At 35.5% G+C, this 15,985-nt stretch overlaps 1 protein-coding gene across 1 annotated transcript in view; it reads left to right on the top strand.

Moving 5' to 3' along the window:
- SEC63 (SEC63 homolog, protein translocation regulator) overlaps positions 1 to 13,947 on the top strand; it is a 40,592-nt gene extending 26,645 nt beyond the window's left edge. Inside the window, exons 9-21 of the mRNA XM_063443540.1 lie at positions 1,624 to 1,718; positions 1,813 to 1,945; positions 2,945 to 3,037; positions 4,331 to 4,485; positions 5,330 to 5,477; positions 6,461 to 6,543; positions 6,998 to 7,057; positions 7,442 to 7,612; positions 9,516 to 9,665; positions 10,158 to 10,259; positions 11,683 to 11,781; positions 12,381 to 12,485; positions 13,391 to 13,947. Of these exons, the coding sequence (XP_063299610.1) occupies positions 1,624 to 1,718; positions 1,813 to 1,945; positions 2,945 to 3,037; positions 4,331 to 4,485; positions 5,330 to 5,477; positions 6,461 to 6,543; positions 6,998 to 7,057; positions 7,442 to 7,612; positions 9,516 to 9,665; positions 10,158 to 10,259; positions 11,683 to 11,781; positions 12,381 to 12,485; positions 13,391 to 13,531 (1,535 nt within the window). The 3' untranslated portion in view covers positions 13,532 to 13,947. The remainder of the gene's footprint in view (positions 1 to 1,623; positions 1,719 to 1,812; positions 1,946 to 2,944; positions 3,038 to 4,330; positions 4,486 to 5,329; positions 5,478 to 6,460; positions 6,544 to 6,997; positions 7,058 to 7,441; positions 7,613 to 9,515; positions 9,666 to 10,157; positions 10,260 to 11,682; positions 11,782 to 12,380; positions 12,486 to 13,390) is intronic.
- The last annotated feature ends 2,038 nt before the right edge of the window (positions 13,948 to 15,985 follow it).

A 15,985-nucleotide genomic window follows, 5' to 3' on the forward strand; every position in this document is an offset into this window, starting at 1 on the left:
GATGTGAATGGCATTTGTGCATACATTGTCTACAGTTGGAGCAATCTGTGTCTGTCCTTCATGGTTTACAAAATGAGCACCATTTAGGAACTTGGATAACTATTCGCTAGCACTTGCTGCAGTGGGTTTCCATTACCACTGTAGGGAAAATACATACAATGCATTAATGGGTGCCAATGTTTTACAGTAACTATTTATTCGTGATTATATTTATCCCACTTCTCTAATCAGAGACAGGGGCACTATGGCCTTAGGAATTCAAGAGTTCCGGGCAGGCTAGTGTCAACCCAGTTGCCATGCACAGTGAGCCATTCATTGGTTGAGAGTGGTCAGCTGACAATCTAAACCAATGAATGGCAACTGGTTCGGCTTCTGGTTTTGGCTCTGCAGAAACCGGAAACACTTCACCATGGATGCTAGGATCCTCTGAGCTTGGTGGACTCCTGGATGAGGGTGCAAAGCATTGCTAAACGCTTTGCCCCATTATAGGAAACTCGGACCAGAGGACACCTCACGTAGTAACAAATACAACTAGCTGCAGTGATTCTAATGTTTGTAACCCGTTAAGGTTTATTTACCAGAAGATAAGGCATCACAGGAGTAGGATATGCATGATTAAATCTCTGCTGAGCTGAAACGTCGCACTTTCTATGGGGTAGTTCACCTATTAATAAATATACCATCCTTACTATTGGAGTGTTGCTTGTGTTTATTCCTTTTGAGGAGTAGGAGTTAGACATTTAGAAATATTTTGCAGTGTAAAATGCAAAATGACCAATTTGGGACAGTTTATGAAATTGAACAGGTTCCTCTCATGCATGTTCTTGTTATTTTTGCAAGAGAATAGCTTATGATGCTATGCAAAAGTAACCCTACTAAAAGGTTTTCCCTGATCTATGTACAGCTTTGAGACGAATCCCCATGGACTTGCATGAGGTATTCACCTTGAGGTAGTGCAAGGCCCTGTTGTTGTGTAACTTATGTGAGTGTATTAATAACCATGTCTCAGTAGATGTACACTTTCATGGTTATGTATACCTCGCCTTTTCAGTACCACCTTCTGTGCAGTAGCTCACATGGGTAATCCATGTCTTCAGGCTATTTTTTTGGGGTGGGGGGGGGGAGAATTTACACTTTTTTTGTAAGTGATTAAGATCACATGTCTATTTCTAGTAGTTTTACTTTCTAGCATTGCTAAATGACAAGGCAATATCTGTCCCACTTTCAAGTCTGCTGTTTTTTATCTTAATATTTTTTCCTTCATTCACCCTAAAATATTTGACACTGGCTGTAAAGGATCTGTTTGCAACGCTTTCTAGCGGTAATCCTAGAATAATTTTTTATCATGCTTACAACCCTTGATTTGCAACTCATGGCATTGTGAAGAGGGTTAATTTCATATATGAGTAGCAAAACTGCAGCTTTGTCATTATATAGCATTAAGCTTACTGCATTGTACCTAGAAATTTATTTTTGCTCTGTTGTTTCTGTTTTGACTCTTTCACTGTTTTGCATTTTCTAAAAAAAATCTGTCTGAGATTGGTGAGATTTGTAATAATAATAGTGTATCAGTTATTTTTTTTCAGTCTCCCTTAATATGTCTTTCATATATTTATGTTTTAGGTCTTATTATGGTGTTGGCAGGAGCATCTGAATTTGATCCTCAGTATAATAAGGATGCTACCAGCAGACCTGCAGATAATATACAAATACCACAGGTAACACCTGGCTTTCATTCTAACATTCTTGTTAAATGCGAACATATTTCGTTATTACTAAAGCTTTTTTTTTTTGTGTCCCTTTCACCTCAAGCTAATAAGAGAGATTGGGGGCATCAACCTTAAAAAGAATGAACCTCCTCTCACCTGCCCCTACAGCCTGAAGGCTAGAGTCCTCATGCTAGCTCACCTTTCCAGGATGCAAATCCCTGAGGCATTGAAGGAAGGTAATGACCTTCTTTTTTTTTTTTTTTTCTTTACAAGCAATATATATATATTTTTCTGTTTTGTTTCTTGTTTTCTAAGCTCTAAAATTTGGAAATTATACCTCCTGACACACAGGACATGCATTTTCGGGACCCGGGCTGTTTTTATTATTTATTTAAATTGTTTCAGCCCTGGCACTCTGCTGTAAGCATGAGCACTCTGACACTTTGAGAATGCCTAGACTGCAAGGGAGCGATTACTGAGGTTACTCAAGGGAGCGATTACCGAGTTCTTGACACCCACCTGACCAACAGTCAGAGTTGACTCCCTGCTGGAACACCATATAGCCACCTTACAGGCAGAGGCCCAAGAAGGGGGTCTAAACAGCACCTCCACTCGCATCACGTACATCCACACTTGCGCACATTACACACAGACCGCATACACCAAGCACAGTCACCACTCGCATGACACACAAGCAGCATGCGCGCACCCATTTTGACAAAGGGAGAGACAATGGAAGGGCAGAAGATTAGACACTTAAAGTAATTCACAGAATTCTGAATGTTTTTCAAAACCAATCCAGATGTCAAAACGGATGCAAAAATGGCAGTTAAAGAATTTCTCCAGATCCTTTATTTTTGCCTCCGTTTTCCTATCAGATTTCATTTGTGTAAGTTCAGAGTTTAGCGTCCAGGATTCTTGGCAGGGGCCCCAATCTTTGTAATTGAAATAATTTTGCAGGACAAGTATATTGAGATACTGCATTAGTCCCTTGGACAAGTAGATTTGCATTTTTTTTAAATGACACCCTTTAAGTCTGGATGTTGGACTTTCAGGCAGCTGCCTTGTATATTATTTTGTTTTGTTGAAGCATTGTGACTTTGCCTTTTATATTCTTGATTAAACAACGCGTTGGGTTATAAACTGTAAAAGAAAAATTGGTGTGTTGGAAAATTTGCAGTCTTATATAATGTACTCAAATGGGTTTTGTTTTCGTTTTGTTTTTTTCTTTTCAGACCAGCAGTTTATCTTGAAAAAATGTCCTGCATTGCTTCAGGAAATGGTTAATGTGATCTGTCAACTGATCATCATGGCACGTAGTCGTGAAGGTAACAGCATTATTGTCAAGGATTTGAATTTTCAAATGGTTAGCTCTTTAATACTGTTGGCATTTCACATTTGGTAATCCTTAACAGAGAAAGGAAGACATTCAATTTTGGAAATCATTTCAGAGATCTAGTACTCTCTTTGTATGCACTCATTCTTCATCTAGATCAGTGGTTCCCAACCCAGTCCTCAAGTACCCCCTAACAGTCCAGGATTTAGGGATTACCCAGTTGTGTCTAAGGTGTTTTTATGATAAGAAAAAAAACACTTGAGACACAACAGGATAATCCCTAAATCCTGGACTAGGGGTACTTGAGGACTGGTTTGGGAACCATTGATATAGATGGAAAGTCTTTTTAGTTTCTATAAGTCATTTTTTTTTTTTTTATAAATCCAATTCTCTATATAGAGCAGGATGTAGGTATGGGGAAAAAAATGAATCTGCCTAAATTTATGGCCATACAACTAGAATGTCCTGTGATCTTTTAGACCGGAATACGTACCTGAAAAAAAAAACACTCTCACTTAGTACTTTTTACAAAGGACAACGATTTAAAAGGGCACAATGCAGAAAAGTATCACTTCACATGCTATGGCATATTTTAAAGTGTTCTACTTTAAAAGACATTTAAATGGCTTTACCCGGTTAGTTTAAAATATACTCCGTTTTTTGTTTAATGGTTGGTTATCTTCCCTCCATTGGGAGCTGATGTATTCTACAGACAGCGGTTTTGTCAGTGCTGTAGTCTTGCAAATCCTGACTCCAAAATACTCCAGTATACATTTTTATTGTATGTGTGGTACCTGCTTTTAAGACAATGGGAACATAAGCTATTGAAATACTTCTTGTATCTAGTCCTAGTGTATATTTTGTCATTTGACAAAGAACTTCTAAAGTGTGTCTGTTACCAATAGAAATAAAACAACGTATAGAAGAGATATTTAAATTTAGCAAACTTAATATTTTTCATATGCCATGGTTTATAGTAAAAAAATAAATATTTATTTATTCATTATTCTTGTAGTCCATCATTTTCTTTGTCCACACATGAATAAGCATGACTTGCTAATTGCCAAGAAGATGCATTTGAGCTTCTTGGCTTCCACTGTATCCTTGACCTGCCTTCTGATGTATTGTCCACCATGCTTTAAAGAACATCCCTACGCCTTGTGCTCTCTTTGTATAAAATACTGCTGGGAGATTTAAATATTAACACATTTTATAGATGGTTTATAGCTAAGCAAAGACATTTTCATAGACAGAACCACTTTTGAATAACTGATTCTTTTTCAAGAAAGGGAACTCAGGCCTCCATCATTGTCCTCACTGGAGAACTGCATGAAGCTCTGTCAGATGACTGTACAAGGCCTACAGCAATTTAAGTCTCCATTTCTGCAGCTTCCATATATTGAAGAGGACCATTTGAGGAGAGTGTTCAACCACAAGAAGGTATATTATTTCCATAACATAGCTCAATGTATATTACAACAGAGATTTCCTTAAAACCTTACTGTTGCCATTTTGCCTAGCATGCACAGAAGGACCCTTAGCTGTAGTTTATCTGTATTATAAATTATAAGTCTATTTAGCTGTGCTGTCCAACTGGCCAGAAATTTATTGTGAATACAGTACTCATCCTTTATAACTGGAACATACATATCAGGCAGGAAGTGTGCGATGATTGCCCAGGAGGTACAGTAGGGTTATAGCAATGTCTGGGATCATCTTGCAAAGGGTTCTTTCAATTAACATTAGTCTAATAGAGAAATTATATTAAAATAAAGTTACATGTTAGTTTTTTTTTTTTTCTTCTTAAATTGTCATCATCATCGGGACTATTCATTAAAGTGTGATTTGCTGGGAATTCAAAGTAAATTTTTAATTTAAGGCTAAAATCGAAAAACTTGCAGAATTGACTTGAAGAATTTTCTAAATGTTCTATTTTGTCCTAAATCTTTAAATTCACTTTGAAATCCAAGGAGTTCTCACTTTAGTGAATAAACCCTGCAAGTGTGAAATCTAAAGCGAAGCTAAAATAGCTAGTTAAAAAATGATTCTCCAAGTCATATTTATAATTCACTATATTGCCCTAAAGTGAAATTCCAAGCTATTCACACGGCAGTGAATATCTGAGTGTGATGGCGTGCGTCACTTCTAACATTGCTAGTTGGGCACTGAAACATTGGTTAATGTAAATGAAAGGTCTATGAATAATTACCTTGTCATGAAGTTTTTATGCATATTGTAAGTATTTTTCTTATCTATAGCTGACTTTGGTTTTTCTAATTACTAGTTTAAAATTAAGACCATTCGAGACCTTGTCAGCATGAAGGAGTCTGATCGCCGCATTCTCTTTACTTTCCTGGAAGATAGTAATTATGAAGAGCTTATTGCTGTGCTCGGTAGCTTTCCACACATCACAATGGAGATAAAGCCACAAGGTAGGGGGGGGAAGACCTGATTAATCAGTGCGCCAGTAGGGCAGGGGAAGGCAACCTTCGGCACTCTAGATGTTGTGGACTACATCGCCCTTAATGTTCTTATAGCCAAAATGCTGGCAAAGCATTGTGGGAGATGTAGTCCACACTTTGAGTGCCTCAATATAAACAAGGTGTTTTTGTTTATACAGACAAATGTTAATACTGCGCGGAAAAAAATGTAAAGGCATACTGGTGGTTGTTTTTGTTGTTGTTGTTGTTTTTTTGAGTCTGGTGAATCTAATACACCCCTACCTATAAAGTACTATATATGCTTTGTATTAAATTGAGTAGAACCAGTGTTTTCTAGTGTTGACAAGGTAGACAGCTAGCCAAAATACATACCTCACAACTATTCCAATATGTGAAAAAACAGTACCAGTTTGTGACAACAGTGGAAAAAAAAAAACTTTGCTTCTGAGGACTGCACTAAAATAAGTATAATGTGAGAGTGTTGTTAAGCATGCAGTCTGCTTTAACTAAACCTGGGGCATTTCTACCACACCAGAGTGTGCTCTGCCCATAAGCAACACAGGATGGTTAGCATGCTGCACTGAACACAATTATGACTACTTTACAGCCATAGCATGTCACCAGCATGCCCCCACTCTACCTGCCTTTCATGTCTATATTTATTTTATGCCCCAGAATAGGCTGCTTTGTGGTGAGTGCAATTGAATGTGAGGTTTTAAAAATTTCAATTTAAATGGCTTCATGTACAGGTGACAGAGAACAGCTGGTTTAATATAACATTCTGTCACCTTGTGTTATGGAAGATAATTGTATTGAGTGGGAATTGCCTCGGGAGTCTTTAATACCTGTCGTAGATAGTTTAACATTTAATTTTCTCTCTTCCACATTTAAAGCCACTATAGGGGTTTATATAATAACTTCACGTAGAGTGCATGATTTAAAAAAAATAATAATAATTTAATTTTGTATTTCAGTGCTGGATGATGAAGACAGTAATAATATCACGGTGGGTTCTCTTGTCACTGTTCTAGTCACTCTAAGAAGGCAAACAATGTCTGTAAGTATGAAAGCAGTTTATTTGTGTATTGAAAAAGAATACAATGTATTTGCCTCTCATCTCCCACATCTATTGTGTACCCACACCACTTTTTTACACAAACAGGCTTGTATTTGTCAAACCATTAATTGTGTGTGTATTCAGGGTATTTTATATTTATAAAACATTGCATTTCGTGTGTGTGTGTGTGTGTGTTTTTTTTTTTCTCATTTCAAATGCTTAATTGTTACATCACCTGAGCTGAATACAGTGTCAACATCTTGTAGTTGTAGTAGAAGGTAACTTTAGCAAGGTATATCATAACTACTGCAAAGGTAGTTCCAGATATTTTGTGACCGTGATCTCTGTCCAATTTAAGGTGTACATACAGTACCTTCACATGGATAAATGTGTTTTCTGTACATATATGTAGGTGTTGGTCAGATTTTAATGTATATCTATTCTTGCCCATCAGGATGTATTTGAGAAGGAGCAGTCCACGTGTTCTGCAGAGGATCAGCCTGTGGAAGAAGGCGTAAGTGTAAATTTGTATAATTTGGAAGGGGAACTGTAACTTCTCTGGAAAGTACACCATCAACTAAAATGACTGAAAACCACTTCTAACTTATGTAGAAGTCATTTTAAGTAAATCTTAATGTGAGGCTTCATTTTCTTTTAAATGCATTTTCAAGATTTAGCTATTGAAGGGATACTCAAGCACCATAAGAACCTAGAGCATTTTGTAGTGGTTATGGGGCCTAGGGTGGTATTGAAGATCATAGTTATATTCACTCCAGACCCAGTCAGGGGACACATTACTTTGGAACAGGGGTAACAGAAAAATGTTATTTTCCTCCCCATCACTGTGTTCTGATTGACACGTGCATTGGTTGTAATTTTGTTTTCACCTATGTCCTAGCAAGGAGATTCTACTAAAACTAAAGGCAAGGGCTGGCAGCAAAAAAATAAAACTGCCAAAAAGTCTTCCAAGTCCAAGAAAAAGAAGCTGATCAAAAAGAAGCCAGCTCCGCAACCCTTACCACAGCAGAAACAAGGCAAGCCCAAGCAAGCAAATGGCGTTCTTGGGAATGTGAGTATCCTAATTTCATGGTGCACTGTGCAACGTTAGTGCTTGTATTTTACAGACTGCTTTTAATACATTTTGTTCTGTGCATCTGATGCTGTTTTTTTGCTGTTGTTGAAATTGTTACATGTGTATTAAACTTTTGTTTATGGTGGATTAATGAATTTAATAATGTTTTTGTAACTAAGCTGTTCATTTCACCGCAAGTTATTGTATATTGCACTGTTAATTTAGGGCAGGGGTCAATATAATAGAAATAAAAGGTTTGGTTAATGAGAACACGGAGTCTGCTTATTATTATATTTATTTTTATATTAATATTTACGGACTTTTTCTGTGGTAGCGAATCGCGGGCACTGCCCCAGATGTCAATCAATCATTTCTGTCCTCCCTTTTGACTTTGAGTGCTTGGTTCTGGAAAACATCTTTTCACATTATTATTATCGGTATTTGTATAGCGCCAGCTTATTCCGCAGCGCTTAACAATAAAACATAAACACATGCTTCCGAAGATTCTTGCCGCATGCATTCTTAATTTTTCCCTTTTCAACATTTTGTTAAAATTACAGAAGAGACACTTTATTAAATTTCGACTTCATGCCTGAGTCACATTTAAAGTCATTGATTCCCACTTGACGGTCCCCTGTGTTCTCCATTACATTCAGAGCGAAAATGTTATTTATCACATTCATTGTCCTGTCTTATTGCAGCCACGTTTTGAGGAGTGGATTCTGCAGACTACATTTTCAACATGCTTTGAAAATTTGTCAAATATATATACTTATAGTTATGTTTGCGGATCACATTGAAGGGTCCAGCGGCAACAGATGGCCCATGGGAAATGGGTTAAGCACCCTTGCTTTACATTGTTTTTGACTAGGTCATTATAGGTATTTTTAATATATTGTTCAGCCAAAATGGTTGTTTCCAAACTTGTAATTTCTCCTGGAAACAACAAGCTGTTAAAATGTAACCAATATTAAACCCCTTTGTATCGTGTTTTGCGCCAGCAGCTTTTAAATGTCTAACTGGCTTGAAGAGAGAGACATACATACTTCTAGCTATTGTCCTTTTTTTAAATTAATTTAATTCCAGTTCTGAAACCAATTTTAATGTTGACACTTATTAAGAAAATACACTGCTTAAGGAGTGCATTCAACTTATTACAGCTCTGAAATTCTTGTGTGGCACAAATTGAGGTGGTTTGCAGCACACCAGTGTACCAAAGCACACTGGTTGAATACCACTGCTTTAAATAATAGGAGCATTGAGCTCATCATTCAACTTATATTGGGGGCATTTTATTTCATTTTTGTTCTTATTATGTATGCTTAGCCCTTTTCTGATGTCTGATTAATACAAACCATTAACAATCTGTGTCCAGTAGTTGGTAATTTGTATAAAGGCACTTTATAGGCACCCAGACTGACTCTCATTTAGAGCATTTTATTTTGCTACACATGCGCACTAACCTAATAATCTTTCCTTATGAGAAGCATCACACTTGATCTTAGACCAGTGTAAGGGAAGTAAAATTGACCTTTTAAACATCTGCAAGGGGGAAAGTGGACACCTACATACATAGGAGAACACTATAGCATTAGGAATATTTGTTTATATCCTAACACTATAGTGTTCATTTATGTGGAATGCTTCATTTTTTTTCCTCTTAATAATTATGGAAATTGATTATTAGTTTAGTTTTTCTTTTTTTGAGTGAGTAAGTAGGTAAGTGCTCACATTTATTTTAGATGTTGAAAAAAATGTATAATGCTCCCTAAGCATATGTTTGCTTTAAGGTGCAGTGTATCTTTTCATCATTTGTTTTTCCATTCAGATTAACAACACATTGTACTTGTATTTGAGGTCTAAGGGTTAATTGACCGAAATAAATATTGATATTTTTCAGGAGGTTACATCAAAGGAGGATGAGGAAGAACTGTCCGATAAAGGCAGTGATTCTGAAGATGAAGATACAAATCGGGATTCACAGAGTGATGGAAGTGATAAAGATTCTGATAGAGAGCAAGATGAGAAGCATGGAAAGGATGATGAAGCAGTAAGCTGTTGTTTTTTTTTTTGTCTTTTCTGTCTTCAATGGTAGCAATGAATACATTGTAGCAAAGGAAGGAGTAATCCCTGTTTATTTTGTTACTTATTCTGTTTGTGGGTCATTTGATCAGCAATACTTTTCACAAAGCTGTACACTTGACTCCATTGAATTTATTTTTGACATTTGCCTTTATCTGCCTATATAATAGACCGGTGAACTATGGACTGCATAGTGTTTTCTGTTGAATCCATATTTAGTAAATAATCTTTACATAAGCAATAAGGAATTTATTTTATGTTTTTGGTTTGTTTGTTTTTTTTACATAAAAAAATAAAATAAAAATATATATTTTTTTAAATACAGTGTGTGTATATATATATATATATATAATCTCAATGTTTGCTTCCTCTTTCTGTGAATTACATATATAGTGTATATGAAGTATTGTATTCCATTTTTGTGCCAAACTCATATACAATTATTGATTATTACTTACAGGAGTGGCAAGAATTACAGCAAAGCATACAGCGTAAAGATCGAGCGCTACTGGAAACAAAATCAAAGGTCACGCATCCTGCTTACAGTCTATATTTTCCTGAGGTATTTCTCATTGTACACAGATTAAATATACTTGCATTCTTTTGTATATTGCTATAAAAACAATTTTGTGGTGTTGGGTATCTGGGTCGAATAGGTTACGGACTATTATGTGCGAGAGAAAATGTGTTGCTATCAGATGCTCATGAAACATCCATTTACACAGACTACTCCTTTCCTAAAGTGTGAATTATTTTTCACAGGTTTTTAAAGGTCCAGACAGCTCGCTACAATTTTGACACTTTAATGGATTTCCTTTTCAGTTTAAAGTATTCTTGTTTTTAATTGAGAGGAGATGTATAGATCTATGGTTCCAAGAAAGTTTTCACTTTATTTTTTTAACTTTATTTTACGTATGTCCGTTTTAGTGAATCTGTAATGACGGATATAGGTTTGCAAAATACAGATTAAAGAACAGGGCACACAGACATTTTTTTTACAAGGCTACTTCAAATCTCCTATTTCTTCAAACAAGTATGCCATATTGTGTTAAGCCCACCACTACTTCACAATACCACACTATATAGCACTGTATAATTAAAAAAAAAAAAAATATTATGTTGATCACATTAATTTTGTATGATCTTATTTCACAATGCTCTTACACCTGATTAATTAAATGCACATTAGATTGATATATTAAGCACTCTCACTATATAAATTGTCAATCTCCCATATTAAAATGAGTGTAGGACCCACTCATACTGGGGTACGGTGACATAGTGGTGGGCCTAACACAATATGGCCATATGATGGCACTAAATCCCCATATTTGTTTGCCGAAATATGTGATTTTTAAGTAGCCTTGTAAAATTTTAAATTGGATTTTTCTTTGCTGCTCCTTAATCTGTGTTTTGTTTAAATTGTGGTCTTTATGGAACTACCACTGCTTAGGAATGCATGTTCCAGTTGGGCCCCATTTTCCCCTTTTTTCTAGATACAGGTTTGCAATCTTCCAACCATCTGGCTTGACTCATATTATATATTTTAAGTGTAATGTCAATTCTCTTTATACCGGTCTTGTCCTCTCTTTCTTTCACTTTCCCTGATAACAGACATGTAGGCATAGCCTTCTAATGTTGGTGCTGCTCAGCACAGACTTAACTGACTGAGAGGAGGAAGAGAGGGCTGTTTTGAACCTCTGATTTTACAGGAATCTAGACATTTGTTTACTATACAGCTAGAATAATGTATAGATGAATATGTTGTATTTGTCATGACATTTATTCCCTTTAATAATTCTATTCTGAGTAATTTTCGTTTAGTAATAAAATAATCCCTTCTCATGTGGCAGGCTATGTATAGCACAGTACTATTAAGTTATAATTATGCCAAGTACGCTTTTTAGTGCTTTATAAACGGAATATACCTGCAATCTATACATAATCTCAACTTGCATGAGCCATTAACCCATATTTTCTTATAGGAAAAGCAAGAATGGTGGTGGATTTACATTGCAGATCGAAAAGATCAAACGTTAATATCTATGCCGTATCATGTTTGCACACTAAAGGATCGAGAAGAGGTGAGAGAGAATGTGTTATGACAACGTATACCTAAGCGACAACTGCCACGGATAAACTTTTTTTATTTTTTATTTGATCTTTATTAAATATTGTGAAACATAGTATAGCTTTAAAGAAAAGTGCATTTAGGTTTTTGTTTTTATTTATATATAAATATATATATGTATGCCAGGCCTGCAATGTTCAGATATGCCAATATTCAGCGACCTCAAATAGAATATTTATCTTTATTGATAGACTGTTTGTATTTCAGTCTCACACCTACAAAGCATCACCCTGCTGTATATTGCTGTTGTGCTGGTCATATACAAAATCTCGTCATTGAGACTCTACTGCTTAATGTTAAACTCCTGTGGATAAGAAAATTACACCGATTACACTTTAAATACTTTAGTACAAAAAAAATATTGCTTTAGAAATTATAGCCACTAAACTTCTTGCCAATGATATTCTAAGCATCTCTGTAGAACACCTTATGTAAGCTAAAGTACTTGTTTGCTGTTTCACATTGCTTTTACTGACCTTTTAAGGCCAGATTATGATTGTGTTTATTGAACATTATTATCATTTTAACACGGTTCATTTGATTTTCTTCTAGGTGGAGCTTAAATTTCCTGCTCCCAATAAACCAGGAAATTATCAGTATACTGTGTTCTTGAGATCAGATTCATATATGGGCCTGGATCAGATTAAACCGTTAAAGGTAAAGTTCTTATTACTTTTGCAGAGAAGTGCTTTTGTTGTAGAGATGGCTAATCGAATACAGTGGGATACACCAGCACATAATTCCAGATTTAACTGACCTTTCCCTCTTAACAGAATGAACTGTTGACATTAATTACCTATCTTATGTGACTTTAGAATGGAGTAAAAACGGTTTGGATCTAGTCACACCTTGGTGACTTTTTTTTTTTTTTTACTTAAAATTACAGCTTATTAATGTACTCTGCAAATAACTGCACTAGTATATTGTGGTAGCTTAATTGCTTGATGCAGTAATGCAGTATCATGATTGGATTACAGTATATTCGAAAAATATAATATTTACATCCACCAATTTATGAGGAGACTAAAGTTTTTATCTCCACAAGATTGGCTTAACCCCTTCCTAAGGCATCCTGGTTATTGGTCTTTGGGTTGGCATTGTCCACTAACCTCACCTATTATTGACTATTCATTATGAAATTTGTTTACTTATGAACGTAGGGCACTTTCTGAAACCTAGCAATAATGGTGTGATGGGTGTGATCACTCGCCGCGCTCCTTTTCTTTACTGGCACAAGTGCTCTTTCCAAGAGAAAAGCATTCCAGGACAATACATGTCTCTGCTGTTACAAATGCCACTGGGCAACCTCTATTGCTTGCCTTAAAAAAAAAAAAAATGGGTGTAAATTGGCATGGGACGTTTATTATAAGTGGACAACTGTAAGCTCCTATGTTAACTTGAATGAGCTTACTACAGTAAAATCAGCATTGTCTCTCTAATGTATCATTTTAGTATGCTACACACAATTAACTTCTAGGCTTTGTAATGGATGTGCAGTTTGTGGTACAGATTAATTGAAATGTGTGTGTTTTATGTTACTGATACACTATTTGCCCTTTCAGCTGGAAGTTCACGAAGCCAAGCCAATACCAGAGAATCATCCTCAGTGGGATACCACCATAGAAGGTGATGATGACCAGGGAGACAGTGAAGGGTTTGAAGAAAGTTATGAAGAGGAGGAAGAAGACGATGAAGAGGATTAAATGGAAATACTAAAACGGACTTGCTAGAGCTGCACACTGTCGTCGTTCTGATATTGGAGTCACCCCATTCACCAGAGCCACAGTGTAGACGTTTTCGGGAAGTTGATTTTTAGTTACTCTTTACCAGTTCTGAGTGCTTTATGTGATTTTATGCTTGTTGGAGGCCAAACAAAACCTTACCATTGGTACAACCATGAGAATACCTAGCGACTTACCGAAGTCATCCAACATAGAGAGCTACATATAATCCATTTAAAGGAGAAAACAAATAAAGATTTTTATTAAATTAAGATGTCTATATTCAGAAACTGGTCATCTTTGTGTAAAAGATTTTTTTTGGTGTAAAATAAGAATAATTTATCACCTGAAGTCTCCTGCTTTCTTTTAGATCTCTATTAAATGTAAATGCTGTTTCACTTTTGTATCCTTTACAAATATCAGGTCTTTTCATTTTCACCAATAATTTGGTTTTCTTATTTGACTTTGAAACACAAGGCACAATGCTTGTTTGTTTTTTCCTTTTTTTTTTTTTAATTACACATTCCATGGCTCATACCCTTTTTTTTTTTTTTTTTTTTTGGTTTTGCCAATGACTACATGTCACATAATCTCATTAGGGGAAAAATACTTTTTTTAGTAAAATGAGGTATATATCTGTAATTTATGGGACCACACTTTGAAGTGTTTGGTTTTTATGCAATGATGCCTTTTCTAAGGGCATATATGAAGAGTTAGAAATTCAATTCTGGAAGAAATGTCCTTGTAGAGATCTGCTCTACAGTTGGGAAGTGAGAAACTATTTTTGTTGTGGATTTTTTTTTTTTTTAGATGGGTGGGAGGGAAGTGATTTTAATTAATACGCAGTTACACTACAATATCCATCTCCTGTAGTCTCTAGAACAAGTGCCAAGGTCCTTACTTGTCCATCCTGATGGTTTAATACCAACAACCTGGATAGGTGATAGGTCTATCCTGTGTAGTTTTATTTAAGTTCTACAGAAAATAGAAGTATGAAACACTGAGTTACACAGACAAGATAAGCTTGTGTAGCTTTTAATAAACCTGTGCACCATTAACTACTGTTTTGCATTTGTAATAGTATGTACCCTTTTCCCCTGTTAACTTTTGGTTAATACGGAGGAGAACATATTTTCTAATTTGGTATTTACTTTTCAAAAGCCAGTATATGAAGTATTCCATTTAAAAGGGTTACACACCTTAGTTGGTCTTTCATATTATATGCCGTCGTTTCCACTGATTGTAGGTGTGACACAACAAGATTTCCAAAGGTAATGTGAGGATATTTGTAATGCAGAGGTATGAATTTTATTTTGGTAGATCACAATTTCCACACTTTTATCCATACTTTGTCACTTTAGCCACTGGAAAAGTTTCCCATGTTGATGAAAAACGGGTTGTCACATTAAATGCTAAATTACATTGATAATTTCTTTGTAATGCAATAGTTGCAAATAAAATTTAAAGTCAGAAGTGGTATTTCTAAGTGGTTTTGTTTATATGAAACTTGCATACAATTGTGGCCTGATTGTAATCCTTTAAGCACCAATGGTGGTCCATGCTGTCATAAGAATCTCTTCTTTAACCCCTTAAGGACCAAACTTCTGGAATAAAAGGGAATCATGACATGTCACACATGTCATGTGTCCTTAAGGGGTTAAGGGTCATATTCATAAATGGAATGTTCTATGTAACTATAAGTCTGTATAGAGCTACAGAGGTTCAATAACCAAGACATTTCATGGTCACATAAAGTCTTCTAGAACCAGACAGCGATGATGGCAAATAATATTTGGTCCTTGAGGGGTTAAGGTCACATGCTTACACATAGATGTTTTTGTAAAACAAAATAATATCTGTTTCTTTGTAAATGCTGCACTTTAACCGTATCTTCTGGATTAAATTTACTTAACGGTATCCGCTTGATTGGTTGTACGCTTTCTCAAATTCTGCATGTGTTCTTTTAAGGTGATTCTCTAGCTCAAGTGAGTGTCAAGAGGTTGATACTTGAAGATGCCTAAAATCCAATTTTATTTAAAGTCATATTCACTCTTGAAGTACACATAATCCACATTTTTAAATAAAATAAATTCAATAGATTATTTAGGCTTTCATAACAAAGCCTTTGCCAAACTAGATCTGGAATTATGAACACTAGCTTTTATCCTTTGGATAGTCATGTAGATAAAGTATTTAAACAAATCTAAACTTGTGTTTGTGTGGTGATTTTGTATGTGGTTTTTTGTGCATAGTAATAAGACCACACAAGGTGTGCACACAGTTCATAAAGTCAGCAATTTTTTTCCCCCTGATTTCTTTGGATGTCATGATTTACTTAACAAACCTGTGTCTTGAAGAATAGATTTATATTCTTTTTAATGAAGACTGCATTTTGGATACACTAATAAGGGGAATGTGTTAGGGTGACTTAAAAAA

Source organism: Pelobates fuscus, chromosome 2 (genome assembly GCF_036172605.1).
Source record: "Pelobates fuscus isolate aPelFus1 chromosome 2, aPelFus1.pri, whole genome shotgun sequence".
Classification (NCBI taxonomy): domain Eukaryota; kingdom Metazoa; phylum Chordata; class Amphibia; order Anura; family Pelobatidae; genus Pelobates; species Pelobates fuscus.